This window comes from Macaca fascicularis, chromosome 13 (genome assembly GCF_037993035.2).
Source record: "Macaca fascicularis isolate 582-1 chromosome 13, T2T-MFA8v1.1".
In the NCBI taxonomy this organism is placed as follows: Eukaryota; Metazoa; Chordata; class Mammalia; order Primates; family Cercopithecidae; genus Macaca; species Macaca fascicularis.
In genome coordinates, this window is record NC_088387.1 from 2,115,334 (window position 1) to 2,143,291 (window position 27,958).

The window sequence follows — 27,958 nt, forward strand, 5'->3', positions numbered from 1 at the left end:
AGTTTCAGACAAGCCTGCTTGCTGGAGCTCAGCAGACACCAGGCCTTCCGGCCAGGCCTGGCCCACCGTGGGCCTCAGAGCTGCTGCTGGGGCATTCAGGTGAGTGACTGTCCTTGGGCCGTCTGCCCGTGTCCTGCCACCAGGGCCACCCCAGGGGGCTCTGGGAGACCTGGCAGAGGGTGAACACCCCATCCATGAGTGAGAAACCCTGGCGGGGTGTGACGTCCTCCCCCAGAGTGTGTGCGGAGAGTGTGAGCAGCAGGGCCTCCCTCTCAGGCTGGGGGCTCGGCCTGCAGGGAAATCCAGACTGGCTTTGTAAGTCCTGATTCTTCACCCAGAACCGGCTCTCCATTGGCGTTGGGACCAGAGACCCCACAAGTGGCCTGTCTGCCTGGACATCCACCTGTACGTCCCCAGGTAAGTGGTGCCTGGGTGGAGTGGCACCTGGCCACCGTCTGCATGGTGGGCTGTGTCTGGAGGAGGAGGAAAGAATATTAACCGGGAGTCAGGAGGCTGCTGGGAGGACCAGGAGGGCTGGAGGACTGGGCTGGGTGGTGACCGGCTGGAGATGGAGGCAGACAGGGCGTGTGGCCATGCTGAGGGAAGCAGCTCCCCCTCCAGAGGCTTGGCCAAGCCGGGCTGTTCAGGGGACACAGCGAGGCCTGCTTGGTTCCTGGGCTCCTGCTGGGCCCTGTCTGGCTGCATCCTTGGCTCCCGGAAGCAGAGAAAGCTCCAGAGAAAGCGCAAGTGCACTGTAGTCCCCAGGCCCTGTGAAGATAAGGGGGCTGTTCACCAGGGCCGTGAGCTCCATCAGCAGAATGCTGTCATTCCTGTGAAGGGTCCAGGGCAGGCTTGAGCCACTTGTAGCCGAGCTCAGGTTAGAGGAAGACCTGGGGAGAGAAAGAGCAAAACCCCGGGTTCTGCTTAAGTACTGTGTGTTCTTGGCAAGTTGCTCGGCCTCTCTGACCTCAGTTTGTGCATCTGTTAAATGCACATGCAGATATGGGCACCTGGCAGGTGCTTGGTTCCTGACTGTTGGCGAGAGGCTGGGAAACGTGTCCCGGGTAGGAAGGATCCCCGACAGGAAGAACAGGGGTTCATGAGGGGAGCAGCTCGAGATGATTCATGATTCTCGTCTTGGTTAGAACAGCGGGCAGACAGGAGGTGCTTAATAATGCCTTGCTGAGAGATCAGGGTCAGGGACTCCTAAGGTGCCCCCTGTGAAGGTGCCTCCTGCTGAATCCGGAGCTTGCTTTCCCTCTTCTCACCGGCCCTCCAGCCTCGGCCCCGCTGCCCTGGCAGTGTTGGCGGGGGTGTTGATGTGCACACTCTGGAGCCTGGGGGCCTGGCTTCACGTTCTGGCTCTGCCACTCACCAGCTGTGTGAGTGGACCAGTCACCGCATCTCTCTGTGCTTCCCTCCCAGTCACCGCATCTCTCTGTGCTTCCCTCCCAGTCACCGCAACTCTCTGTGCTTCCCTCCCAGTCACCGCATCTCTCTGTGCTTCCCTCCCAGTCACCGCATCTCTCTGTGCTTCCCTCCCAGGGCTCTCGGGAGGATAAAGTGACTGTATCCACAGTGCCTGGCACATACAGGTGTGGAGAAACGTCTCGCTAAAACCCTCATTATCCTCACTAGCCCTGGGTGGCCTTGGGCTCTGGACTCCACAGTTCCTATATATTCTCTGGGGCTGCAGCACCTAGACCATCCCGTGCTGACCATTCCCTGCCCCACCCCAAGCTACAGGGTTAAGGCAGCCGTTCTCATCAAAGCCAATTTTGCCTCCTCCCATCCCCCCGGGACAGTTGATAGTGCCCGGAGACGGTTTGGGTTTTGACCCAGCGGGTGTTACTGGCATCTAACAGGTCCAGGACAGGAATCCTGTGAACAGCCTACAAGGCCCAGGACAGTCCCACGCTGTCCCCGCGTCTCTTTCAGCCCCTATCCTCCCGACTCACCCCGCCTTTTCCCGACTCCCTTTTACAGTCACAGAGCCTGAGGCCCAGAGAGGGACCGCTGGTTGCTGAGGTCACACAGGCAGTGGAGGGCGGAGTTGGGGGCCTCCCTGGAGGGGCGGTGGAGGGGCGTTGTTCAATCCACAGACACTTAGAGAGTCTGCTGGGTTCGGGAATCTGACCCTGACCCCGCCCCAGCCCGGCTCTCCAGGGTCTCCTGATAGCCATTTGCTGGAGAGGTTAGTGCTGCCTGCTGCGTTGGACACACCTGGGTTCCAGTCGTGGCAGCCCCTTGCAGGCTGCATGTTCCGAGCGTGACATTGACCTCTCTGAGCCTCAGTTTCTTTAGCTGAGGAGTGGGATAACAGTCCCCACCAAATGGAGTTGTGGTGAGAATTAGAATAAATGACTAATGCTCGTGAAGGGCTAGGCCGTCCCCAGCACAGAGGCCGTTGTGGTTGTCCTTACACACTTGACAAACATTTGTTGGGAGGAAGCAGGAGCTTCCATAGAAAACAAGACAAGAGCCGTGGGCCCTGCCTCGGGGAGCTCAGCCTGGTCACGGACCGAGGAGCAGAGACAGAGGCCATCAGGACTGTGATGCGGCAGGATGGGGACCCTGGAAGCCTAGGGGAGGTGCCTGACCCAGGCTGGGGAGGGGGCGGGGCCCATGGGATGCTTCTGGGAGGATGGGACAACGGAGGAGGCCTGAAGCCTGAGGCCCAGGAGAAGGATGCAGCGCTGTTCTGGGCTGAGGGAACAGCCGGTGGCCAGGATCCTCAGGACAGGCCCCTCCTCTCCCACCGTGGGTCAGTGGAGGAAGTCCCTAGGTCCACCGTCCCCCACCCAAGGAAGCCCCTGTAGCCCTCACCCCTCCCCAGGTGTCAGGTTCCACGGGTGTTCAGAGGCGTCCCCACCCCCCCCAGCGGACTGCAGACCTTTGTAGGTACCTGGTATATTGAGCACCTACTCTGTGCCGTGCTGGTATAGGTAGGGGAACGAGACAGTCTCCACTCCCGTGGTGCTTACATTCTGGCAGGGACAAAGGTACTGTGTCACCAAGTTGATACAATGTCATCTTTTAGGTGGCGAAGAACCATAAAGTTGGGTCAGGTCTAGAGAGAGGAGAGGCTATTTTAGAGAGGGAGGTCAGGGAAGGCCTCCTGGAGGAGGTGACTTAGGCAGAGACCTGAATAAAGTGGAAGGTGTTGGGGGAAGAGTGTCCAGGCAGAGGGAACAGACAGTACAAAGGCCCCGAGGCTGCACCATGCCTGGTTTGTCCAAGGAACCTGAAGGAATAACACGAGGATGCCCGTGTGACTGGAGGGGAGCGGGTGACGGGGGGTGACGGGCATCATGAAGGGCCTTGGGGGCCACCCTGAGGACTTGCATTTTCACCCCAAGTGAGGTGGGTGAAAGCCTAGAGGGCTAGAGGGCTTCCAGCAGAGAAGAGGAGGATGTGATGGCATGACGGGGGGCCAGCAAGTCTCACCCCAGGGAGTCCCTGCAGCCCCAGGCTGGGCACCTTCGCTGGCCCTGCTTTCCAGAGGTCTGGCGAGCTTCACTCGCTGCTCAGGCTGCACCGTGACCATGTGGTGGCTCCACGATCCCACGGTTTGAATCCGATCCCTGCAGTCAGGAAAGACATATGAAAGAGGAGCCTGTCGCCATGGCTAACTGCTGCTGTGTGGCTCATGGTTCCAAGCTGGCATCTGCTGATGACCAGTGCCTATGCTGCCTCTGTTGGTAGGCACAGGCAGCCCAAGCACATCTTGGGGATTAAGGAGCAGGAAACACGGCTTCAGAGGGACTTAGGGTCTCAGGCGAGGACTGGGGGTTCAGAGAGAGAGAGCCAGGAGTGGGTGTGGGAACAGCATGGTAGGGGGGCAGTAGGAGGAGGTGGGGGCAGTAGGGGGCCGGGGCCCCGTTCCAGCAGTGCCTTGGGTGGGGACATGTCAAGCCTCTGGCTGGGGGGACACGCGGAGCCTCTGGCTGGGGGGACATGCGGAGCCTCTGGCTGGGGGGACAGGTGGAGCCTCTGGCTGGCGGGACGTGGAGCCTCTGGCTGAGGGGACATATGGAGCTCGTGCTGCTCCTGCCCGCTCCCACCAGGTCCTGTGGCTTTGGCGTGATAGCTCTGCTCTGACGATGGGCATGTAATGGGGGCTTTTGGTGCCCAGAGAATGTCCTGTGAAACAGTAGACCTTCACGGCTTTGTTGAATAGGTGTGGGAATTAAGTGACGCTGAAAGGGGTCCTTCCACGTGGTCTTCTAGGAGCCTTTAATGTGCTTTTCACAGCATTTGAAACTGTATTTGACCCCTTGACTCTTTTTTCCTTTGAAGCATGTTTGGGGAATCTGATCTCTCCGCAACAGCTGTAATCTAGCACTGCCTTTACCCCAGGAGGCCGGGTGAATGGTGGGGTGCCAGGCCTTTACCCCAGAGGCCGGGTGAATGGGGGGTGCCAGGCCTTTACCCCAGGAGGCCGGGTGAATGGTGGGGTGCCAGGCCTTTACCCCAGAGGCCGGGTGAATGGTGGGGTTCCAGGCCTTTACCCCAGGAGGCCGGGTGAATGGTGGGGTTCCAGGCCTTTACCCCAGGAGGCCCGGTGAATGGTGGGGTACCAGGCCTTTACCCCAGGAGGCCGGGTGAATGGGGGGTTCCAGGCCTTTACCCCAGGAGGCCCGGTGAATGGTGGGGTGCCAGGCCTTTACCCCAGGAGGCCGGGTGAATGGGGGGTGCCAGGCCTTTACCCCAGGAGGCCGGGTGAATGGTGGGGTGCCAGGCCTTTACCCCAGGAGGCCGGGTGAATGGGGGGTTCCAGGCCTTTACCCCAGGAGGCCGGGTGAATGGTGGGGTTCCAGGCCTTTACCCCAGAGGCCGGGTGAATGGTGGGGTTCCAGGCCTTTACCCCAGGAGGCTGGGTGAATGGGGGGTGCCAGGCCTTTACCCCAGGAGGCCGGGTGAATGGTGGGGTTCCAGGCCTTTACCCCAGAGGCCGGGTGAATGGTGGGGTTCCAGGCCTTTACCCCAGGAGGCCGGGTGAATGGGGGGTTCCAGGCCTTTACCCCAGGAGGCCGGGTGAATGGTGGGGTTCCAGGCCTTTACCCCAGGAGGCCGGGTGAATGGTGGGGTGCCAGGCCTTTACCCCAGGAGGCCGGGTGAATGGGGGGTTCCAGGCCTTTACCCCAGAGGCCAGGTGAATGGTGGGGTTCCAGGCCTTTACCCCAGGAGGCCGGGTGAATGGTGGGGTGCCAGGCCTTTACCCCAGGAGGCCGGGTGAATGGGGGGTTCCAGGCCTTTACCCCAGGAGGCCGGGTGAATGGTGGGGTGCCAGGCCTTTACCCCAGGAGGCCGGGTGAATGGGGGGTTCCAGGCCTTTACCCCAGAGGCCAGGTTAATGGTGGGGTGCCAGGCCTTTACCCCAGGAGGCCGGGTGAATGGGGGGTTCCAGGCCTTTACCCCAGGAGGCCCGGTGAATGGTGGGGTGCCAGGCCTTTACCCCAGGAGGCCGAGTGAATGAGGGGTTCCAGGCCTTTACCCCAGAGGCCAGGTGAATGGGGGGTTCCAGGACTCTACCCCGGGAGGCCGGGTGAATGGGGGGGTTCCAGGACTCTACCCCAGGAGGCCGGGTGAATGGGGGGGTACCAGGCCTTTACCCCAGGAGGCCGGGTGAATGGGGGGTTCCAGGCCTTCGCCCCAGGAGGCCGGGTGAATGGTGGGGTTCCAGGCCTTTACTCAAGGAGGCCGGGTGAATGGTGGGGTTCCAGGCAGGTCCTTCCGACCAGGCTCCAAGGCTTCCTCCCATCGTCCTCTCAGGGCCTGGGCTGTGAGCGTGGGGCAGGTGCCCCGTGGCTGCTCTGCTGTGATCTTTCTGCTGGGATCCTGGGGCTGTAAGCTCTGGGAAGGCCAAACTAGGATCTCTGAACTGTGAGCTCAAGAGGAAGCTGGCTGGGGTCAGCCTAGGGAGAACCGTAGGCCAGGCTTGGGGGATGAACAGGTTCACTGGGGACTGAGGGTGGGGCTCCTAACCTAAGTCCCGCCCGTTGGGGTGGCCCAGGCAGGACGAGGGCCGGGGTGGGTCTCAGGGTGGGTGACTCCTGGGAGGGCCGCGAGTCTGCAGGGACACAGCTGAGAACAGAAACATCTGATCCCCTGCCTGGGGTCTGGGGTCATCCCGGGGAGCTGTAGATCGGTGCAGCTCACTGACAGCAGACACTCTGGCTAACCACTGCGTGGCAAATGCTCCCCCTCTTGCCCCCGGACTTTTCTTTTCTTTTTTTTTTTTTTTTGAGACGGAGTCTCGCTCTGTCGCCCAGGCTGGAGTGCAGTGGCGCTATCTCGGCTCACTGCAAGCTCCGCCTCCCGGGTTTACGCCATTCTCCTGCCTCAGCCTCCCGAGTAGCTGGGACTACAGGCGCCTGCCACCTCGCCCGGCTAATTTTTTTGTATTTTTAGTAGAGACGGGGTTTCATTGTGTTAGCCAGGATGGTCTCGATCTCCTGACCTCGTGATCTGCCCGTCTCGGCCTCCCAAAGTGCTGGGATTACAGGCTTGAGCCACCGCGCCCGGCCGCCCCCGGACTTTTCATCTCTGCCACCTCTGCCCACCTTCTCTGGCCTCCCCAGCATCTCTGGCCATGGGGTCCCTGGGAACTTGGGCCCCATGTTTTACTAGTGAGGACAGTCCAGAAAGGCCCCAGGGGTGGAAGAGGAGCCGCCCACCACCCGACCTGCCTGCTATGGGTGGTGCTTGTGATTACGGTTGTCCTCGTGGGCCGTGGGACAGCGACGCTGGGATGCAGCCGAGATGCACAGGAAGAGAGCCTGCCTCTGGGACTCCTTAGCCTCAGGTCACGGATGGCAGCCCTGGGCTGGGCGCGGAGCCTCCCTCATCTCCTCTTCTGCCCTAACCTGCTTCCAGCTACCCAGGCTGCACCTGTGGCCACGTGGGGAGGAGCTTCTCAAACTGTGTTGGCGACAGTTTCCTGCCACAGCTTCCGGCCCCAGAGACCAGCTTTGCTACCCTGCACCCATGGTCCTTGGACAAGCCCTCAGTTTGTTGCCTCATCCTGCGTCCTCATGCTTTGTGGGAGTGACTCTAGGAGTCTTCAAGGAAGGGCTGGCTGGGCTGGAGAAGACGGAGGGGAGATGGAAGGGTGCACTAGGTGGAGGGTGCTGTGTGGATAAAAGTATGAACGTCCTTTGAAGGAAAGCAAGTAGCACAGCTCAGCTGGGGCAGCGGGCTGGGGAGATCCAATGCAGTAGACAGTAGGGTCTTGAGCAAGGGAGGCCTGGGGGAAGAATTGCCAAGGAGCAACTTGCAGACTGTGGAGCTCAGCTCTGTGGAAATGGACTGTGGGGTTCAGCCAGCCACAGGCAGCATGAGCGTGCCATCTGGATCTTAGTTGGTTGTATTAATGGAAACAGTTGGTGGAGATCAAAGGAAATGATGCCAGCACCAACCGACCTCAGTCAGGCGAGAGATCTGGGCTCCGGGAGAGGTGGGTGTGGCAGCATGTATGACCCAAGTAAGGGGACAGTGAGCAGGATGGTCAGAGGGTGGAGGCAAGCCACGGGGTTGTGAAGGACCAGAGAGGTCTATGAGGCTCAGGCAGGAGGGAGGAGTCATTGGTGTCGGCCACTCAGGGGACCCAGGATTGAGGAGGTCACAGAGTGCTTGTCTGGTGCACACAGACTGCCAGGGGTGCGATCAGTGCTGGAGAACAGCCTAGGGGGTGGGCGCAGACCGTGGGTCTGGCTGAGAAGGCTGGGAGTCAGGGACATAGGGACGGGAGTGTAGACAGCCCTTAATCACTTTTCCTATTTTCATTAGCATTTTTAGTGTCCATTGTGTTTGTATCTTCCAATTCCTTTCCCCCTTAATCAAAATTTGGGGTATAAGTTACATACAATAACATTTTTATATCATTTTAGTGAAAAATTCTGAGATTTGACAAATGCGTACAGCCCAGAGACTACCACATCAATCAAGATACAGACTGTTCCCCCAAATTCCCTCCTGCCCTCTGTCATCACTCCTTCCCTAACCCCCAGCACCCAGCAACCCCTGGCGCATTTTCTATCCCTGCAGTTGTGTGTGGAATCACAGTTTGTAGCCCTTGGAGCCTGGCTTCTCTCACACAGCCAGAGGCCTTTGCGATGTATCCGTGGAATCGTGTGTCTCCGTATGTCGTTCCACATATTGCCAGTAGAATTCTACGGTAGGCATGTCCCACGGTGTATCTCATTCATCTGCTGGGAAACATTTAAGTTATTCCTAATTTTTGGCAATTGTGGCTAGAACTGCTATAAAGGTTCCTGGGTAGGTTTTTGTGTGAATGCAAATTTCCATTTCTTTAGAGTGAATACCTAGGAGCCCTCATGACTTTTTTTTTCTTTTTTTGAGATGGAGTTTTGCTCTGTTGCCCAGGCCGGAGTGAGGTAGTATGATCTCAGCTCACTGCAACCTCCACCTCCTGGGTTCACGTGATTCTCCTGCCTCAACCTCCTGAGTAGCTGGGACTGAGTAGCGTGGTGCCCGCCACCACGCCTGGTTAATTTTTGTATTTAATTTAATTTATTTATTTATTTGAGATGGAGTCTCGCTCTGTCACCCAGGCTGGAGTGCAGTGGCACCATCTTGGCTGCAAGCTCTGCCTCCCGGGTTCACGCCTTTCTCCTGCCTCAGCCTCCTGAATAGCTGGGAATACAGGCGCCCGCCACCACGCCTGGCTAATTTCTTTTTTTTTTTTTTTAGTAGAGACAGGGTTTCACTGTGTTAGCCAGGATGGTCTTGATCTCCTGACCTCGTGATCCGCTCGCCTCAGCCTCCCATAGTGCTGGGATTACAGGTGTGAGCCACCATACCCGGCCCTTAATTTTTGTATTTTAATGGAGACGGGGTTTCACCATGTTGGCCAGGCTGGTCTCAAACTACTGGCCCCATGTGATCCACCCGCCTTGGTCTCCCAAAGTGCTGGGATTACAAGCGTGAGCCACTTCACCCAGCCACTTCGTGACTTTTTAAAAACACTCTTGTGGAATGGTGACCTGTTTCTCCAGGTGGAGCCACAAATGCAGTCCCTTATGAATCTTTGGAACACCCACCTGTCTGTAACTGTTGGGCCATCCAGGACCCCCCTCAAGCTTGGCCCTCCCAACCTCACCATCACAATTAATCGGGTTACAATGCAGATCCTGGCCCCTCCTCCAGCTACTCTGACCCAGACCTCACCTGATTCCCATTCCAGTACCTTCCTTTCAGCTCCAGAGCCCATCCCTGGACACCCCGGGCAGAGGGAGCCTCTCCTGATTCACAAAAGCATTCATTTTACCCCTTGGTTCCATTTGCATAACTAAGAAGGGCACCCAAGGTCACTTCTCCAGTGCAAACTTATGCCTGAGTAGCCTTGCTGGACCTCTCTTAGTAGAGAAACACCTCATAACCGCTATGGAGAGGTATTTTTTCCCAACATTCTATGAAAACTTACCAATATGCAGAAAATAGAATTAACTGTACACCAATAACTCACCTGCTAGATTCAACAGTTAATGATTTGCTATAATTGTTTTATCACATACAGTTGATCAACACTGTTTGTGAAGTTCTTATTTGTGAATTCTCCTACTTGTTAACAGTTATTTGAAACCCTAAAACCAACGTGGCACTTTTGTGGTCATTCTCAGACATACAGAGTGGCAAAAATATGAGTCACTCGACACATATGTTCCCACTGAGGATGCACAAGGCAAATGCTCTCATGCGGCAGACAAGTGTCTTTTTCATGTTCTTTTTTTTTCTTTTTTTTCTTTTTGAGATGGAGTCTCGCTCTGTCACCCAGGCTGGAGTGCAATGGCGTGATCTCAGCTCACTGCAAGCTCCGCCTTCCGGGTTTGCGCCATTCTCCTGCCTCAGCCTCCCGAGTAGCTGGGACTACAGGCGCCTGCCACCACGCCTGGCTGATTTTTTTTTTTTTTTTGTATTTTTAGTAGAGACAGGGTTTCACCGTGTTAGCCAGGATGGTCTCCATCTCCTGACCTTGTGATCTGCCCGCCTCGGCCTCCCAAAGTGCTGGGATTAGAGGTGTAAGCCACCGCAGCTGGCTAATCTTTTTCATGTTCTATTTGGTGGTGCCACATATTTTGTTTTTATATTTTATGTGTGTTTTGTGTGTGTGTGTGTGTGTTTTTTTTTTTTTTTTTTTTTTGAGATTGGAGTCTCACACTGTCGCCTGGGCTGGAGTGCAGTGGCAGTGGCGCGTTCTCGGCTCACTGCAACCCTCTGTCTCCCAGGTTCAAGCAATTCTGCTTCAGCCTCCTGAGTAGCTGGGATTACACGTGCCTGCCACCACGCCCGGCTAATTTTTTGTATTTTTAGTAGAGACGGAGTTTCACTATGTTGGCCAGGATGGTCTCCAACGCCTGACCTTGTGATCCACCCGCCTTGGCCTCCCAAAGTGCTGGGATTACAGGTGTGAGCCTCCGTGCCTGGCCTATTTTATCTTTTTAAAGACAGTTTTGCGCTTGTTGCCCAGGCTGGAGTGCAGTGGCCTGATCTCGGCTCATTTCAACCTCCACCTCCTGGGTTCAAGAGGTTCTCCTGCCTCAGCGTCCCAAGGAGCTGGGATTACAGGTGCCTGCCACCACCTCTGGCTAATGTTTTGTATTTTTAGTGGAGACAGGGTTTCACCATGTTAGCCAGGCTTGTCTCGAACTCCTGACCTCAAGTGATCCACCCGCCTCAGCCTCCCAAAGTGCTGGATGACAGGCATGAGCCGCCGCACCCGGCCTCACATATTTGGAATGTTTGTGCTTTTTGTTGGTGATTTCACTGGTTAATGTGGCCCCTAACCATAGTGCCGAAATGCTGTCTAGCATTCCTAAGGGCCAGAAGGCTGTATGTGCCTTACGGAGAAAACATGTCAGATAAGCTTATCGTTATAGTGCTGTTGGCTAAGTGTTCAATGTTAGTGAATCAACCAGGTATATTAAATAAGGTGCCTTTAAGCAGAAACTCGCAAAAAAACAAGGTTATGTCTTGATCAGTTGATGAAAATGTAAACAGAGGCTCCTAGGAATCTAACTCTACATTTCCCCTAGGACGGATAGTTCTCTATTTGCTAGTTCAGTGTTTGCGTTGACTTTACAGAACTGTGGAGAACAACAGGAGTCAACTGTGTCTCTCTGGCTGTCTAACCTTTTATCCGTCCCTCTCGCTCTGTGTGTCCGTCCATCAGTGTTATTTTGGGGGGTGCTCTCAAACTAGATTACAGTCCTCAGTTCCCATCACTCCTAAACATTTCTGCACGCAGATTGTTACCTAGGGGTCAATATTTTATGTTTCTTTTTTAATTGAGGGAGGCAAATACAATTAAATGAACACATCTTAAGTGTAGGTTCTCTTAGTTGTGGCAAGATCAAACACTTGTGTAACCCAAGCCCTGTGAATATACAGGACGTCACCATCACCCCAGAAAGGTGAGGGCAGGCAATTTTAAGTTATCTGCCTTACCAGATGTCCATCTGTCTAAATAGCCTTAATTCCTCCTCCCCTCAATCACACGTTTTGTTTAATAGCTGTATCAAAGTTCACGTTTTGTTTAATAGCTGTATCAAAGTTCACTTTGAGATTAAACCTTAATGTATTTAACCAGTCCCCTAGGGATGGATATTCAAATTAGCATATGCTCCGTAGAAACTTGCCAAGGAAGGCAGAGGGCAAGGCGAGGGGGGCCTGCTAAGGCCGAGGGGAAAGGGTCAGTGGAAGGGACACGGGAGGCTGAGAGGTAGGGCCCTTGGGTGAACAAAGCTGGGTGCGGCCTCGGGGCTTCTGTGCATGCCGGCCCCTCTGCCTGATGCGCTGTCCCGCGCGCTTGTTGAAAAGTTGGCTTCTCCTTCAGATCTCCACTCAAATGCTAGCTCCTCGGAGAAGGTGACCGTCCTAGCGAGAGCCACCTCCTCTCTCTCTTAATGTCACTCCACTTATTTCCTTTGTAATGCCGACCTCAGTCTGTAATGATTGTTTTTGTTTCTTTCTCAGTTTATCTCACGGCTCTCCCTCCATAGAGCCGTTGCGTTCCCGAGGACGGGGTGGGGACCGTGTCTGCCTCCAGCGTGCATATCCCCAGCACTGGGCCTGAAACACAAGAATTCAGCACGTAGTTGGGACACGAAGGGATGGGTACCGGTGTTGGTGCTTGGGGACCAGTTGGCGTGCCTGAGTGTCCACATAATGTCTCCGGAAAGTCAGAGGGGGGGTTTGGGACTTCTGGATCTGTGCCCAGCAGGCTGCGGCTTCTCTCCAGGTTGACGGGCACAGAGCAGGCTCTGCCCCCTTGGCGCGCTCAGCCTGCGGCACTGATGCCCTCCACGCGGAGTCTCTTGGGCCGTCTCTGGGCCCCACGCACCGGGTTCAGGAAGGCCCTGATGTGCCTCCGACCCTCTGTGAATCCGCAGGTTTGGGGAGGCCCAGGGGCGATGCCAGACCCCGCGGCGCACCTGCCCTTCTTCTACGGCAGCATCTCGCGCTCCGAGGCCGAGGAGCACCTGAAGCTGGCGGGCATGGCGGACGGGCTCTTCCTGCTGCGCCAGTGCCTGCGCTCGCTGGGCGGCTATGTGCTGTCGCTCGTGCACGACGTGCGCTTCCACCACTTTCCCATCGAGCGCCAGCTCAACGGCACCTACGCCATCGCGGGCGGCAAGGCTCACTGCGGACCGGCCGAGCTCTGCGAGTTCTACTCGCGCGACCCCGACGGGCTGCCCTGCAACCTGCGTAAGCCGTGCAACCGACCGTCGGGCCTGGAGCCGCAGCCGGGCGTCTTCGACTGCCTGCGCGACGCCATGGTGCGCGACTACGTGCGCCAGACCTGGAAGCTGGAGGTGAGAGCGCGGCCTGGGGCGCGGGGTCTGGAGAGGCGTGGCCCGAGGGGGGCAGTCCGGGGTTTTGGGGGATAGGAGGGAGGAAAAGGTCGTCTTCCCCATTCAGTCCCCTTTGGAAGCTGGAGAGGTGGGGCACTGGTTGGGGAAGAACCTGAAAGGAGGCCTCAGAGGTAGGGGCTCCGTGGTGGCGGTCGCCTTCCGCAGGCTGAGCGATGCTATGGTGCGCTACTGTGCCAGATGGGAAGGTGGAGGGATGCACTGGGCCGGGCGAAGGCGAGGCTTGGACTGGGGGCGGGGCTGGGAGGAGGGTGCGTGGGGCCAGGGTGAGCCCTTAGGGTAGGGCGGCTGTCCGGGAAGATGGGCTGTAGTCTTGCACAGCCTGAGTGACAGCCACCGTGCACAACCACCTGAATTAGATCTTCAAGCTGGAGATACGCTTGGGGCCCTGCTGGAAGGTGGGGGTGGTTCCTCCCTAGCTGGACTGGGGAGGGGACCATGGAGGTGGCAAGGAAGTGGTCCTCGACAACCTGCATAACACGCGCTAGGGACGCCTGGGTGAGGTGGGGTGGGGAGTCCTCTGGGACGGGGCTCCCGGAAGGGGGTTCCTGTGGCGAGCACTTGGCCGCACCTACAGACCTTCTTGATACTCCTTTTATAGGGCGAGGCCCTGGAGCAGGCCATCATCAGCCAGGCACCGCAGGTGGAGAAACTTATTGCTACGACGGCCCACGAGCGGATGCCCTGGTACCACAGCAGCCTGACGCGTGAGGAGGCCGAGCGCAAACTTTACTCTGGGACCCAGACCGACGGCAAGTTCCTGTATGTGGGGCCCGGGGTTTGGGTGTGGTGAGGACTGGGGCTCGTTGGCAGGGATCCTGGGGACTGGGGCAGACGTGAGCGTGCAGGTGGGCCGTGAGGGTGTGCCTGTGCTCCCGTGTGCAAGTGGGTTGTGCGTTTCTGATGTGCAAAGGAGCTTGTGCATGGGGAGGTAGAGGCAGTAACCAGGAAAGCCTCCAGAGTGGGTCCCTTGGCCTGGCTTGGAATCCCGCTTCTGCCACCTGCTGGCTGTGGCCCTTGGGCAAGTAGCAGACCTTGTTTGTCTGCCTGTTTCCCCTCCTTCAATCAACAAATATTTACTGCATACCTACTGTGTATCAGGCACTGAGGACATGGCGATGAGCCAGACAGACACAGTGCCTGGCTTCATGGGGCAGGTGGACAAGAAAAGGAATCAATAAAATAGAGACCCTGTCAGATGGTAGTCAGTGCCATGTGTGCAGGTGGGGAGGGGTCGCAATTTGAGATTAGGTGGTCGGAAGAGGCCTTCCTGAGAAGGTGGCTTTTGAGTAAGGGAAAGAAGCTGAGGAGTGAGCTGTGCAGCTTTCAAGGGGAAAGGTGTTCTTGGAAAAGCAATGGCTGGTGCAAAGATCAGGAAGCAGGAGTCCACCTGGTGTGTTCCGGAAACATTGCCATGTGCCTGGAGCTGCGTGAGTGAGGGGGAGAATGGGAGGAGGTGATGGGCAGGGCAGGAACTTCAGCTTTTCCCCCAAGTGAGATGGGATCCCCGGGAGAGTGATGAAGCAGCCCCTCTAACTGTCCTGTGGTTGACAGCGGTACCTCCCCCCGGGGTCCTCTAGGAGGATTACATGAATTAGTACGTGTGAAGCGAGAGGATGGTAACTGACATAGGAAAAATGTGGTAAATGTTAGCTTTTATATGTGGGTGAACGTGCGTGTCTGAGCCGCAGCTGAGGCCGTGTGGCTGTTTGTGAATTTGTTAATGTGAAAAAAATCTCTCAAAAGCTCTTTTCAAAACTCTGAGTGTTCGACAGCCCTGCTGGGGCTGTTGCTTTCTGGTTTGGACACGGGATCTTTTCTATAACAGATGGTGTCCAGGTGCAGCTGAGGTCACTCCGGCCTCAGAATACAGAGAAACTGGTGCTGCCTCTTTCCCATGACCTCAGGAAGCCCAGTGTTTTCCCCCAAGAAATCTGTGGGGACAATTCCTGGGCCTTCCTTCTCGTGAGTGCGTCTTGGCCCGAGCCCCTGCCCGGCAGATCCCTCTGGTCACCTGCTTCCCCCAGGGCTGTTTCCTCTCCTGAGGTCAACCCACTTGGAGGAAATGACCACATCCCTTGATTTTCCTCACCCATGTGAAGTTTCTGTAGATTGCCTGCAGGCTTCTTCGCAAGATGCAGCTCCCTCTCCAAGATTCTGTTGTGGACTGATAAAACAACTCTTTTTACCCTACCATACAGATTCAGATTTAGGCTGTAAATTGGAGTGGAGTTTCCAAGGCTTCTGAGGGAGTTCTTAGATACATGTTGCAGATAATGGCACAACTTCTGAACAGCTCAGGACAGGGCTGTTTTCTCTAAGAGGAAACCTTTGCATTTGTATCAGTTAGCTTTTGCTACGTAACAAACAGCCCTAAGATTTATTGGCTCAGAATGAGTTATCACTCTTCCCGATTCTGTGAGCTAACTAAGCAGTTCTGGTTTGGGTCATCTAGGCTGGTCCTGAATAGGCTGGGATGGTTACACTCACATGACTGGCCATTGGCTCAGTGTCACCTGGGTGATGGGGATGAGCTGGCCCAGTGGAGTCATCATCCAGCAAGGAGCTGGGGCTTGTTCGTGTGGTGGTGGCGCAGGGTTCCCAAGATCAGTCAGAGAGGAGAGGGCAAGTTCAAGCCTTTGTTTCTGTAATGTCACTGATGTCCTATTGGCCAAAGCAAGTCACACGACCAAAACCAAAGTCACTGTAGGGAAGGGACTCCCTAAGGGAGAGGAATGCAGGGAGCCATTTTTGCAAAAGGTTGGTTGTAGGATTGGACCAAGGGGGTTGTCATGAAGGTATGGGCATTGTGAACATGGGTGTTGGGGGCTGTCTCTCTTTTCTTTTGGACTGTCAGCCTGAGGGCAGGGGCTGCATCTGGAGGGCTCCGTCTTGCAGTACATGGTGATGGCTGGTCCAGGTGTTACCCACCTTTCTCTAGATGTTGCATCACCCCACCCCAGGTGTGACCCTCGCCAAGAGGTTACTAACATTAGCTCACAAGTCTCACATGCTCATATCCCCCTCGTCCAGACATGCTACCCCAGGTGCCTGAGAGCCCAGGGGCTCTCCCCAGGCTGGACACAAAGAAGGCTCTAAGCCCTTCCTATTGATGTAACTGATTCTTTCCTCCCGTCTCTGCTTTCTCCTTCATAAAAAAAATTCATCTGTCTTTGATTTTATAATCTGAGTTTCTACTCTGGTTTCCCCCTACATCCCCAATGTAGCTTTTCATCCCCGCAGTCTCTGCCTCTCTTCTTAGTTTTCCTTTCTTATTCTCTTTCCCTCCCCGCCCCCATCTCTCTTCTTCATCCTGCACTCACACACACACATACAGGTCATAATTCTGCCACTGTAATGGCTTAAAAATTTCCCCCAGATTCTCTAAAGCCTCCTGAGAGTGACAGAGGATTCTAGGGGGTGGGAGAGTGGGCGGAGGATTGAGCAGGTGGGATTCAGGCCCCCATTCCACTTGAATGACAACAGCAGCTCGGCTTTGATCTGTTTGCTATCTTAGGCTTCCATATACAGTATTGTGTGGCAAAGGTTTCACTGCCCGAAGGAAAAGTTCAAACACTTTTTGTGTAACACAGCAGAGCTCATGACAGGCTTAGAGTTAACCAGTCTACTGAGATTAGAGGAGTCTCAGGAGAGCCAGGGCCAACAGCTGTAAGCAGCTGTCTGTGCATTGCATGTCAAACTGGCATGCAGTCTCCCAGGCCAATAGGACCAGCGTTGGTGGTGGGAGGGTGTGGCTAGGAAGGAGAGATGCCCAGCATCTGGGCATGACATAGAGCCTATGGCTGGCAGTGAGGTCCAGAAACAGCTGGCACAGTGGTATGAGGGACAGTGATCATTCTGGGTAAATGTCAAGAGACCAGAAGCAGCTACAAGGAACCCGGCTCCTGGAAAATTAGGCAAGGCACGCTTTGGACAGAAACTGTGAGAGCTGCTTCTTGCGGTTCCTGAAGTCTATAACAGCTTTCTCAGGGCTCGGGGTGTGAGAGAAAGACACGTGCGACTCAGGCCTGGAGTGAAGACCAGGACCATGCTTACCGTTGAGCACAGTTCATAGTTGCTGAAGAACAGATGGAATTGTACCCAAGCCTGTGCGCTGCCAACGCTGGCCTGTTTCTGTGTTATTGGCAGCATTTTATGGAATCGGCTGATTTGACTTGAAAAGAAACTTGCCCTGGAAAGGGCCTTTAAGAGAGTACATTGTCCAGTGTTTCTTTTTTTGAGACGGAGTCTTGCTCTGTCACCCAGACTGGAGTGCACTGGTGCAATCTCAGCTCACTGCAACCTCTGTCCCCCGGGTTCAGTGATTCTCCTGCCTCAGCTTACCTGAGTAGCTGGGACTACAGGCGTGCACCACCATGCCTAGCTAATTTTTGTGTTTTTGGTAGAGACAGGTTTTTGCCATGTTGGCCAGGCTGGTCTCAAACTCCTGGCCTCAGGTGATCCACCCGCCTCGGCCTCCCAAAGTGCTGGGATTACAGGCATGAGCCACCACGCCTGGCCTGTCAAGTATTTCTTATCCTCTCCTGGAGCGCAGACCTCTTTGGAATCCTACTGACTGCCCCTTTCACAATCCCCCAAAACATATTCACCTCAAGGACTTTGCAGACAGTTATACAAGATCATGGTTGGTCCTGAACCTCATCCTTTGAACCTGTTTCAGGTCAAGAAGTTATGATTTAGACCAGTTATCTCATTTTATACATAAGGAAACTGAAGCCCAGCGAGGATTAGCAGTTTATTCAGGGTTTCACAGGTAATCTGTGACAGAGCTGGGTGTTAGTTCTAGGTAGCAATTAACTGTACAGTCAGAAATGCATTTGAATCCTGGCTCCACTTCCCACCTCTTACCAACTCTGCAGTTTAGGCAAGATACATAATCTTGTGCCTCAGTTTCCTCATCTGCAAAATGGAGATAACAATATTACCTACTTTGTGGGGAGTGCTGTGGTTATAGGACAAATATGTGAAGAATTTAGAACCAATATCTTAATAAATAAATGGTAGCTCTTTTGTTTTACAATCATGAACCAGAGACAGATGCAGCTCTTAAAGGTTCTACGTATTATTTTAAGAGCAGAGATACAAATTGATTTTTTAGCCTGTACTTCTGGCTTAAGTGCAAGTCCCAACTGCAAGAACAAAGAACTGCCACTATCTAGCATTTTTTTTTTTTTTAAATAAAGTAGAACTTATGGTACTGAAATATATGTGGTGATAACACCAATGTCTTAGCCTGTGTGGTTATTATCTGGGAATTTACGGCTGCTTTTTATGAACTCACGTGTCTCTTTCCAAAGAGTGTATTGGTTAGCATTTGCTGTGTAACAATGTGCTGTATTCACACCCTGAAACGTAGTGGCTTAAAACAATGGTCATTTACAGCTGGGTGTGGTGGCTCACACCTGTAATCTCAGCACTTTGGGAGGCTGAGGAGGGCAGATCACCTAAGGTCAGGAGCTTGAGACCAGCCTGGTCACATGGTGAAACCTTGTCTCTACTAAAAATGCAAAAATTAGCTGGGTATGATGGTGAATGCCTGTGATCCCAGCTACTCGGGAGGCTGAGGCAGGAGAATTGCTTGAATCCGGGAGGTGGAGGTTGCAGTAAGCCAAGATCGTACCACTGTACTCCAGCCTGAGCAACAAGAGCAAAACTCTGTCTCAAACAAACAAACAAACAAACACCAGTCATTTATTCACTCTTGTTTTACTTGGCAATGTGGCTGGTTTGCTTGGTAATTTGGGTTAAGTTCAGCTGGGTGCCTCTTCTGCTGGGTTTTTGAGCTTACTCATGTGGCCACAGCCAGCTGGAAGATTGGCTGGAGCTGGATGGTCTCTGGGATGGCCTCACTCACATGAATGGCTATTGGACACTCATGTGGGGCACATTGGTTCTCCTCCATGGGCCTTCTCTAGCAGGCTAGCTTGGACTCATTCCCATGGTGTTTGGAGAGCTGCCAGGAAAAGCAAGTGAGGGCAGGCCAACCTCAATGCTCAACTACTTTTCAAGTCTCTGCTTGTGTGATGTTTGCTAATGTCCTGTTAGCAAGGCACATGGTCAAACCCTGATTCAGGAGACAGAGGAGGAGACCCCACCTATTGATGCGAAGAGCTCCCTAATATTGTGGCTGTTTGTCTCCAATATTCCACACGGAAGTTTAAATAAACAGGGAGGAAATTATTAGTTCCAGAAGAAAGAATGAAAGAGACAGACGGAGGGCCAGACATGGTGGCTCATGCCTGTAATCCCAGCACTTTGGGAGGCCAAGGTGGGTGGATCACAAGGTCAGGAGATCAAGACCATTCTGGCTAACACGGTGAAACCCCGTCTCTACTAAAAATACAAAAAATTAGCTGGGTGTGGTGGCGGGCGCCTGTAGTCCCAGCTACTAGGAACCCAGGAGGCAGAGTTTGCAGTGAGCCGAGATCGTGCCACTGTACTCCAGCCTGGGCAGCAGAGCGAGACTCCATCTCAAAAACACAAACAAACAAAACAAAAACAAAAAAAACAAAGAAAGAAAGAGACAGAGGAGGGGAGATGGGAGGGGAGGTTTGCTGTTTGTTGGTGAGTGACTTGGCATCGAGTCTCCGTTGTCAGTTTAAACTTCAGGTTGTGACCCTTAGGAGGTGTTTTCACGTCTCACAGTCCCTGGAGACCATCGCCTCCCGGCCAGCCTGCCAGCTGCCTCTGACTTCCACAGCTCTGAGACCCCCAGGGCCAACAGCCCTCCCTCCTCACTGGAAAGCTACACTTAACAGGAGCTTTTGTGCCAGTGACTCAGAATAGAAATGTTTTGGGGGAGATGTTGACTGGTGTCACTGTGGGGTTTCACGTGATGGCATTGCATCTGCTATCCCAGCCTCATGTCTCTGTGGGATGTTTGTTTCCTAATTTGTGGCAGGCTTCTCTTCCTTGCCCTTTTGTGTGCCCTCATTGCCCCCTGCCTTGATTTCCCATCTCTCCACGTTGTCTCCAGACTGTTGTGGGCTAGCCTGGGAACTGCCCCACCCTTCACTGTGCTGTTCTTTGGGGAACATGCTGTCCAGGAATGGAGGGGATGGTCACAGCTGGACCTCTCTGCCTCACTCAGGGGACATTTCCTAAGGAAGGGCCTCACTGCAAGGTGGGCCCACAGCTGCCTTGCTCACTGCTGTATCCCTGCACTCAGAACGGTGCCTGGCCTGTGGTCCACAGTCCGTAAAGACTTGTCCAGTGAATGAACATCCGCAGACAGGGCCAGGCCCGGTCTGAGAATTTGCACCTTGGAGGGTGCAGCTCACAGGCCATCCCAAGGGCTCTTCTGTAGGGCAGTGCAATCCCTGAGGTCAGGAGTTGGCTGCTTTTGCCCTTCACAGCTTCCCTGGGGCCAGCTGCCCTCCCTCCTCACTGGAAAGCTACACTTGATCCTGCAGTAGAGGCTTGTGCCAGTGACCCCAGACAAAACTGTTTTGTGGGGGATGCTGACTGGTGTCACCGTGGGGCTTCATGTGAGGGTGCCAGTGTCCGACACTAAGTTGGTCTGTGTGTATGGGGGATGTGTGTGTACTCAGGGCTGGAGGGGATGGGGGGACAGTTTCTCACCCCACAAACACACCACCTTTGAGGGGCTCAATTCCCGTCACAGACATGGAAGATTTATATATTTATTTTGACAAAATTCCAGCAGAAAGCAATCGAGGGTCTCATTCTAGGAAAGGTCCATCTGTTATGGAACTGGTCAGTCTTGTGATGAGAAAGTGACTTGTTCTGATTTGCACAGGGTGCCCTGTGAGCTGGTCATGAAGCTGCACCTACCTGTGTGTGTCTAGGTGGAAAAGGCTTTTTCTCCCCAGGAGAATGGTGCTAGGTCCACCTGTTGAAGGCTCTGTGTCTGTCGTAGAAGACCAAGTGCCCCCCACGGTTGGCTGACTGTGTGGCCAAGCGTACCCTCAATGAGTGCCTGTGGATGGCTCTCTCCCTGTGGATGGCAAGTGTCTGGCCACGGATGGCCAAGTGTTCAGCCATGGGGGACCAGGTGTTCCCCAGTGGATGGGTGTCCCCCTCCTCCATGGCTGAGTGTCCACTGCGGGTGGTCAGGTATTCCCCGTGAATGGCCATCTGTTGGCTCTTGGAGGACTGTGCATTTTCCTGGGAACACAGCCATGGCCCCTGCACCGCCCTCTGCCACTTAGCCCATCATCAGCAGATCTGGAGGCGATGGGGGCCTGGCCTGGCTTCCCCAGTCCCTGCAGCTTCTCTGCAAGGCTCCTGGGTGTGGAGCCCATAGGGTGTGTGTGGGGGGAACTGGGGCACGGTAGGAGGCCCCCAGGTGGCTCTAGGGGTTACATCCCTTCCCTTCCCCTGCCAGGCTGAGGCCGCGGAAGGAGCAGGGCACGTATGCCCTGTCCCTCATCTATGGGAAGACGGTGTACCACTACCTCATCAGCCAAGACAAGGCGGGCAAGTACTGCATTCCCGAGGGCACCAAGTTTGACACGCTCTGGCAGGTAGGCCGCCCGTGCAGCTTGTTCTGGGAGATGCTATGCTCTGATGGGGTGCCGGGCTCTGGGGAGGAGAGGAGCCTCTGCCAGCTGCCTGCTCCCTGCAGCTGGTGGAGTATCTGAAGCTGAAGGCGGATGGGCTCATCTACTGCCTGAAGGAGGCCTGTCCCAACAGCAGCGCCAGCAGTGCCTCAGGTGCCTGCAGCGGGCGGGCGGGCGGTGGGCGGGGCGGCAGGAGACCTGGCCCCCAGCCCTCACTGGCCCTTCTGCTCCCCCAGGGGCTGCTGCTCCCACGCTCCCAGCCCACCCATCCACGTTCACTCACGTGAGTTGGGGGCACCTGGAGTGTGGCCTTGGGGACGGAGCTGGGGGTGGCTGTGGGGTAGGCTGGGGTGGAGGCTGGGGTGCCTGCGGTGGACATGGGTCTCCTGAGAGGGGATGGACATCCCCAGCTCAGGCCTTGCTGACTCTGTGGCCTTTAGCCTCAGAGACGGATCGACACCCTCAACTCAGATGGATACACCCCTGAGCCAGGTGAGCGGGCAGAGGTGGGGTGTGGGTTGGGGCTCATGCCAAGCCGAGAGCAGGGTCCCTGTCAGGGCTGTGGGGTTTCACGGGGATGCTGTGGGCCGGGCCAGGCTGTGGCAGTTGGCTTGGTTAACCCCTGTGACACACATGCGCATGCCCATCACGCCTGCCTGTGCGCACGTACATCCCAGTGCGTACTGACGTGCAGGGAGCACACCTGGCCCCGCCTGGGGCTCCCCAGACACACGTTTGTTGAGCGCCTACCATGTGTCAGTCACGTTCCGAGGTCACTGTGTGTATGAGCCACCGAGCCCTCCTGACATGCCTTATGAAGTGACTATGGTGATTACCCTCACTTTACAGATGAGAGAGGGAGGGCTCTGTCTACGGGGATGTGGGGCAGTGGTGGGGGCGGGATGTGAACCCAGGATGGACCCCAGAGCTCATATTCCTAAAATGCTGCAGGTGCTCCTGTGTCTCATGGGTGGGTGCAGACCTGAACACATGTGTGCACCGAGAAGATACATAGTTACATGTACACCCAGAAGCTCACCTTCGGAGGCCTTGTAAATGTGGCTGTGTGCTGCATACACGGACAGGGACAGGCCTGGCCATAGGTGTACACATACGAATGCACACACATGCACACCCCAGCTGGCACAGTAACGGTGTCACGTGGATACCAATGCACCCGCCCCTAGAGTCCACCCTCCTGTGGCCGCACGGTGCACCCACAGCTGTGGCCAGGAGTGTATGCCAGTGCCTGCGTGTGGATGTGCAGGAACACGCATGGGCACCCACCTGCCTGTGCATGCTCCAGGGACGGCACCCTTGTCTGGGGCTGGTGCTTGTGGGGGCTGAGGCTGCCCTGCTCCCCACGCCCCTGCCTCTGACCTGGGAGTGTACGGCTGTGTGTGCCCAGCGCGCGTAACGTCCCCAGAGAAACCGCGGCCGATGCCCATGGACACCAGCGTGTATGAGAGCCCCTACAGCGACCCAGAGGAGCTCAAGGACAAGAAGCTCTTCCTGAAGCGCGATAACCTCCTCATAGCCGACATTGAACTTGGCTGCGGCAACTTTGGCTCAGTGCGCCAGGGCGTGTACCGCATGCGCAAGTATGGCCGCCCCTGCCGTGGTGGGGCCTCCGCCGCATGGGGACAGAGGGGAGCGGCTTCACTAGGCTGTGGGGTGGGAGCCGGGATGTCTGTCTCACAGCAGTTTGCCTGGGAAACAGACTCTGGGGCAGGACATTGCACGCTGGAGGATTCCCTGAGAGAGCTCGGGACACCTGACGGGGGTGGGATGTGGGCCTGGGCAGGGGGAGGTGGCTGAGCTGCAGTTACCCAACCCAGCGGAGCTGCAGTGGGGTCCCCGATCCGTGAGTCCACTGGCCCCTGACAGGCTGCCCCTGGGGAGGGTGTCACTTTGGATTCCTTTTGGCAATGGGCCGTTCCCTGTGAGCAACCCGGCTGGGAGCTGTCCTCAGCAGACACTCCCGGCCGCAAGGACATTGAGCGCCTGGGTTCCAACCTGGGTGGCGACCGCAGTTGTCTACCGCACAACTCAAGGGAGAAGAGAGATGGGTGGGTGGGGGTGTGGGGCCGAGCAGGGCCGGTGCCCCTTGCCCACACGCCTCCCGTGGCCGGGTCGAGCAGGAAGCAGATTGACGTGGCCATCAAGGTGCTGAAGCAGGGCACGGAGAAGGCGGACACGGAGGAGATGATGCGGGAGGCACAGATCATGCACCAGCTGGACAACCCCTACATCGTGCGGCTCATTGGCGTCTGCCAGGCTGAGGCCCTCATGCTCGTCATGGAGATGGCTGGCAGCGGGCCGCTGCACAAGTTCCTGGCTGGCAAGAAGTGAGCACCAGCACCGGGTGGGCCCAGCCATCGGGTGGGTGGGGCCCGGGCTCTGCCTGGGCATGGTGGACACACACCCGCACGCATGCATGTGTGGGAAGGACCTGGCTCGGGGGCAGCGAGGAGGAGACAGTGGGAGACAGTGAGGAGGGAACAAGGGCCTGGGCGGACCTGACGGTTCCTGCCTGGGGGTCCAGGTGAGTGGTGCCGTGGCTGCCTCCTGGTGGCAGAGGCAGAGGCGAGGAGTGCGGTGGGTTCTGGGGAGATTCTGATGGCAGACCTGCCAGGGTTTGCTGACGGATTGGGTGTGAGAGAAAGAGGAGCTGCTGGAGCGGACAGTGGAGGAGCCACGTGGGTGTGCACGTGGGGACGGGGACAATCAGGCCACATTATCTTTGAGATGCCCGTGAGACCTCAGCACGTCAGGGGTGCAGGCAGAGGTCTAGATTTGGGAGTCATGGCGTGTGGGTGATCCCTAAAACCTCGAGACTGGATGAAGGCAGGCGTTTTGCCTGTTTTGTTCACCGCTGTGTCCCCAGCGGGTACTCAATAAGCATTTTTGAACACATGGTCACCTGGCTCATGCCCAGCTGGGTCAGAGAAGCGTGCTTTGCCCCTGGGAACTTGGCTGGTCTCCCAGCTGACCCCGCCTTCCCCGCCACCCCAGGGAGGAGATCCCCGTGAGCAATGTGGCCGAGCTGCTGCACCAGGTGTCCATGGGGATGAAGTACCTGGAGGAGAAGAACTTCGTGCACCGTGACCTGGCGGCCCGCAACGTGCTGCTGGTTAACCGGCACTACGCCAAGATCAGCGATTTCGGCCTCTCCAAAGCACTGGGCGCCGATGACAGTTATTACACTGTGAGCCTCTGCCCCTGTGATGCCCAGGTGGACAGGCTGGGTGGGTAGAGGGTCCCCGAGCCCTGACCCGGCAGCATCTCCCCCTCCCCAGGCCCGCTCAGCAGGGAAGTGGCCGCTCAAGTGGTACGCACCCGAGTGCATCAACTTCCGCAAGTTCTCCAGCCGCAGCGATGTCTGGAGCTACGGGGTCACCATGTGGGAGGCCTTGTCCTACGGCCAGAAGCCCTACAAGGCAGGCGAGGGCAGAGGCGGGTGGGCGGTGCGGTGGGGAGGGGGAGGAGGAGGAGGACCCTGGTCACTCACAGGTGTGTCGGCCCTGGTTTGAGCAGAAGATGAAAGGGCCGGAGGTCATGGCCTTCATTGAGCAGGGCAAGCGGATGGAGTGCCCATCAGAGTGTCCGCCTGAACTGTACGAACTCATGAGCGACTGCTGGATCTACAAGTGAGTGCTGGTGGGGAGGGGACCCGGCCGGGCTGACCCCTGGGACGTCCTGGTGCCGGATAAGTTGATGTCGACATAATGCCATCCCACCCAAAGCCCTTCACCCAGTTCATGGCCCTTGCAGCCACCCCCTACCCCCGTCCCCAGCTCTCTGACACACCGGGGTTTGCTGTCCTCCAGTGTGCCCTGCCCTGCCACCCCACCTGTGGGCCTGTGCCTCAGCATCTAAAACCTCAGTCATCACTCAACACATGGACCCTGCAACACACAAACACATCCATACTCTGCTGCTCAACCTGTGACACCAACACTCAGGGCATGAGATGGTTCTCCAGTACCCAACACTCCAGTCCCCACCAGCCAGCACGCAGCACCCAGCTACCAGACAGGCGAGCACTGAGATACCAAATTCTCATCTGTTCCAGCCCCTACCTCTGCCTGGTGGAAGCCCAACCTTCAAACATCTCAACTCCTAACACCATCAATATCCCAACTTCCCATCAGACAACAGGCAACACACACCCAAACAAGCGGACGCCCTAGACTGCCCATGCAACGTGTGGACACTCTAACGCATGACTCCCCACCGGCCAGCACTTAGGACACTGACACCCAAATACCCAAGCAGCCCAACAGATAGACACCGTTTCTGGCCAGTCCACCCTCCTGTGACACGTGTTAATTCGACCTCCATCAGGAAACACCCAGGGTACCACACCCCAGTAGCCAAAGAGGCTAGCACCTAGCACCCCAACACAGTCCATGGATACCCCATGCCCAGTACCATTAATACTGCAGCTCCTCACTGGCCAGACCCACTGCCGTGCTCCAGGCTTCTGCTGCTCACCAGCCTCACACTCCCTCTCGTCTAAGCCCTCGCCCAGCCCACTGATACCTTGGCCCCGGGTGCATGCGCAAAGCATTAGCTTTCTGTATCCCAGGTCCCCATGGTCAATAGCTGCCACTCTGACACCAAGTCCACTCAGTCCCCTGAGTCCTCACTGGTTAATGCTCAGTAGAGGGTCATCCCAGCACCCTGTGTGTGGGCAGCTCTGCCTCTTAGGCTGTGTGGCATCGCCCAACGCTCTCACACCCCAGAGGCCTCTCCACCACCCCAACAGCCCTGCTGACTCTCTGAGCCCCGAAAGTCTACCTCAGCCAAGCACTGTGCATGCCCACCCTGTAGTGAAGCTGGGTCCTGGGGGTGTGGTCAGCAGCCTGGATGTACCCCACCCCCACAGGTGGGAGGATCGCCCCGACTTCCTGACCGTGGAGCAGCGCATGCGGGCCTGTTACTACAGCCTGGCCAGCAAAGCGGAGGGCTCCCCGGCCTGCGCGCAGAAGGCCGAGGCTGCCTGTGCCTGAGCTCCCACTGCCCAGGGCCTGCAGCCCTCCACGCCGGCTCTTCCCCTGCCTCGGCCCCACCCCAGGCCCTGCAGCCCGGCTGAGCCTTGCTTGGTTGTCTCCACACACAGCTGGGCTGTGGTAGGGGCGTCTCAGGCCGTGCTGGCCTTGCATCCCCTGCCTGACCCCTGTCCTGTCTGGCTGCGGAGCAGGGAGGCCCCGGAGGCTGGGGCCGTGCAGCCTGGGCTGGTGGCTCCCGGAGGGCCCTGAGCTGAGGGCGTTGCTTACACGGATGCCTTCCTCTGGGCCCTGACCCTGGAGCCTGGGTGTCCTCGGTGGTCAGGTGTAGATAACCAGAATAAACTCAACTTCCCTCTTGTCTGAGCGCCCTCATCTTTTCCGGGGTGGGGGTAGGTGCCAGGGGAGGGGTGGGTTATGTACAGTGCAGGGAGGTGACTGTTCTTGTGTGGACTGAGCCTGGAAGGGACCCCCGGGAAGACGGAGCTGGGTCCCACTCTCCACCCTAGGGGCACCTTCATGTGAGGGAGGGGCTGGGGTGGAGTGGGGAACCTGAGGCCAGGTGGGTGTGGGCCCAAGGGCTGCGTGCCCGGCTGAGCCCAGCTCCCCTGCCTGTGTGGAGACGGGTGTGCTCCATGCCGGGTGCACGTTCGGATCACCTGGAGCGATTTTAACCGATGCTAACCCCTCCCCCATCCACATGGGGTCTTCACCACCCCAGGGGCGCCTCGAAAATCCTGAGAGATACCGTTTTTCCTGGGTGGATGCACGTATTAGCTCCCACATAAACTATTACTGAATTTGAAAAATACCAAAATGCAAACATTCTTTTTAAATTGTTTTAAAAAGTAATGAATGAAGAAAAATTACATCAGTTAATTTAGTGGTTGCTTAAATCATCTGGTTTGCAGACAGTTCCGTTTTATTAAAATTCACTCGTGAGTCGCTGAACAATGACTTACATTATTATGTAAAATATATCGGACAGCAAATAAATTTGTGACTTTCTTTTATGGTCATCATTCTTGCTGAAAGTAATTTTATTTTATAAGAAGGAGGCATTGAAAAATGGTCCTCTAGGTGTCAAGTACACTGGGGACGCTAACGGACCCCCCAGAAATGTCCGGTGAGGAACCAATGAAAGAGGGTGCAGTTCCGCAGAGCACCCTCCAGAAGGCGATGTTCCCCCAGGCCGGGGCCAGCTCGGGTCAATCCTGCCCTCGCCTCCTGCCTCACCTCTGGACCGCAACTTTTCTGCCAGCAGCACGACCTCAGGCCCTCACCTCCAGGTCCCCATTCCTGTCCCCTGTTGGGGTGAGCAGACCCAACGCCAGGCTGTGAGGGTGACAAAGTCTGGCAGAGTCAAAGGATTGAGAAAAAGATAGTCTGAGAGATAAAGATAGGACACCAGGGGGCCGTCGCGGTCCTGGAGGCTGCCAAGGCCCTGCGCTCTGGGAGCCCACGGTATTATTGATAAGCCCACAAAGAAACAGGTGGTGAGAATGTGGAG

The 27,958-nt window shown here is 56.2% G+C and overlaps 1 protein-coding gene across 4 annotated transcripts; it reads left to right on the forward strand.

Moving 5' to 3' along the window:
* On the forward strand, positions 1-26,809 carry ZAP70 (zeta chain of T cell receptor associated protein kinase 70). 4 transcript variants are annotated; one of them, XM_005575029.5, is made up of 14 exons: positions 1-99; positions 339-417; positions 12,414-12,836; positions 13,495-13,655; positions 21,262-21,400; positions 21,502-21,589; positions 21,673-21,719; positions 21,877-21,928; positions 22,845-23,037; positions 23,578-23,784; positions 24,452-24,644; positions 24,736-24,876; positions 24,974-25,086; positions 26,328-26,809. In XM_005575029.5, the coding sequence occupies exons 3-14, from the start codon at positions 12,435-12,437 to the stop codon at positions 26,449-26,451; spliced, it is 1,860 nt and encodes a 619-aa protein (XP_005575086.2). In that variant the 5' UTR covers positions 1-99; positions 339-417; positions 12,414-12,434; the 3' UTR covers positions 26,452-26,809. The 4 variants fall into 4 exon arrangements, with proteins under 4 accessions (XP_005575086.2, XP_073867119.1, XP_073867120.1 ...); XM_074011018.1 differs by having other exon boundaries at positions 13,495-13,645; XM_065526615.2 differs by lacking the exons at positions 1-99; positions 339-417; positions 12,414-12,836 and adding an exon at positions 13,147-13,291.
* The last annotated feature ends 1,149 nt before the right edge of the window (positions 26,810-27,958 follow it).

What these genes read in the sequence shown, in the direction of transcription:
- ZAP70 (XM_005575029.5), top strand. Translation starts at nt 12,435, where the DNA reads ATGCCAGACCCCGCGGCGCACCTGCCCTTCTTCTACGGCAGCATCTCG. An exon ending in GGCGTGTACCGCATGCGCAA is followed by an intron (nt 23,038 to 23,577) that starts GTATGGCCGCCC and finishes CGGGTCGAGCAG; the next exon opens with GAAGCAGATTGACGTGGCCA. An exon ending in CCGATGACAGTTATTACACT is followed by an intron (nt 24,645 to 24,735) that starts GTGAGCCTCTGC and finishes CCCCCTCCCCAG; the next exon opens with GCCCGCTCAGCAGGGAAGTG.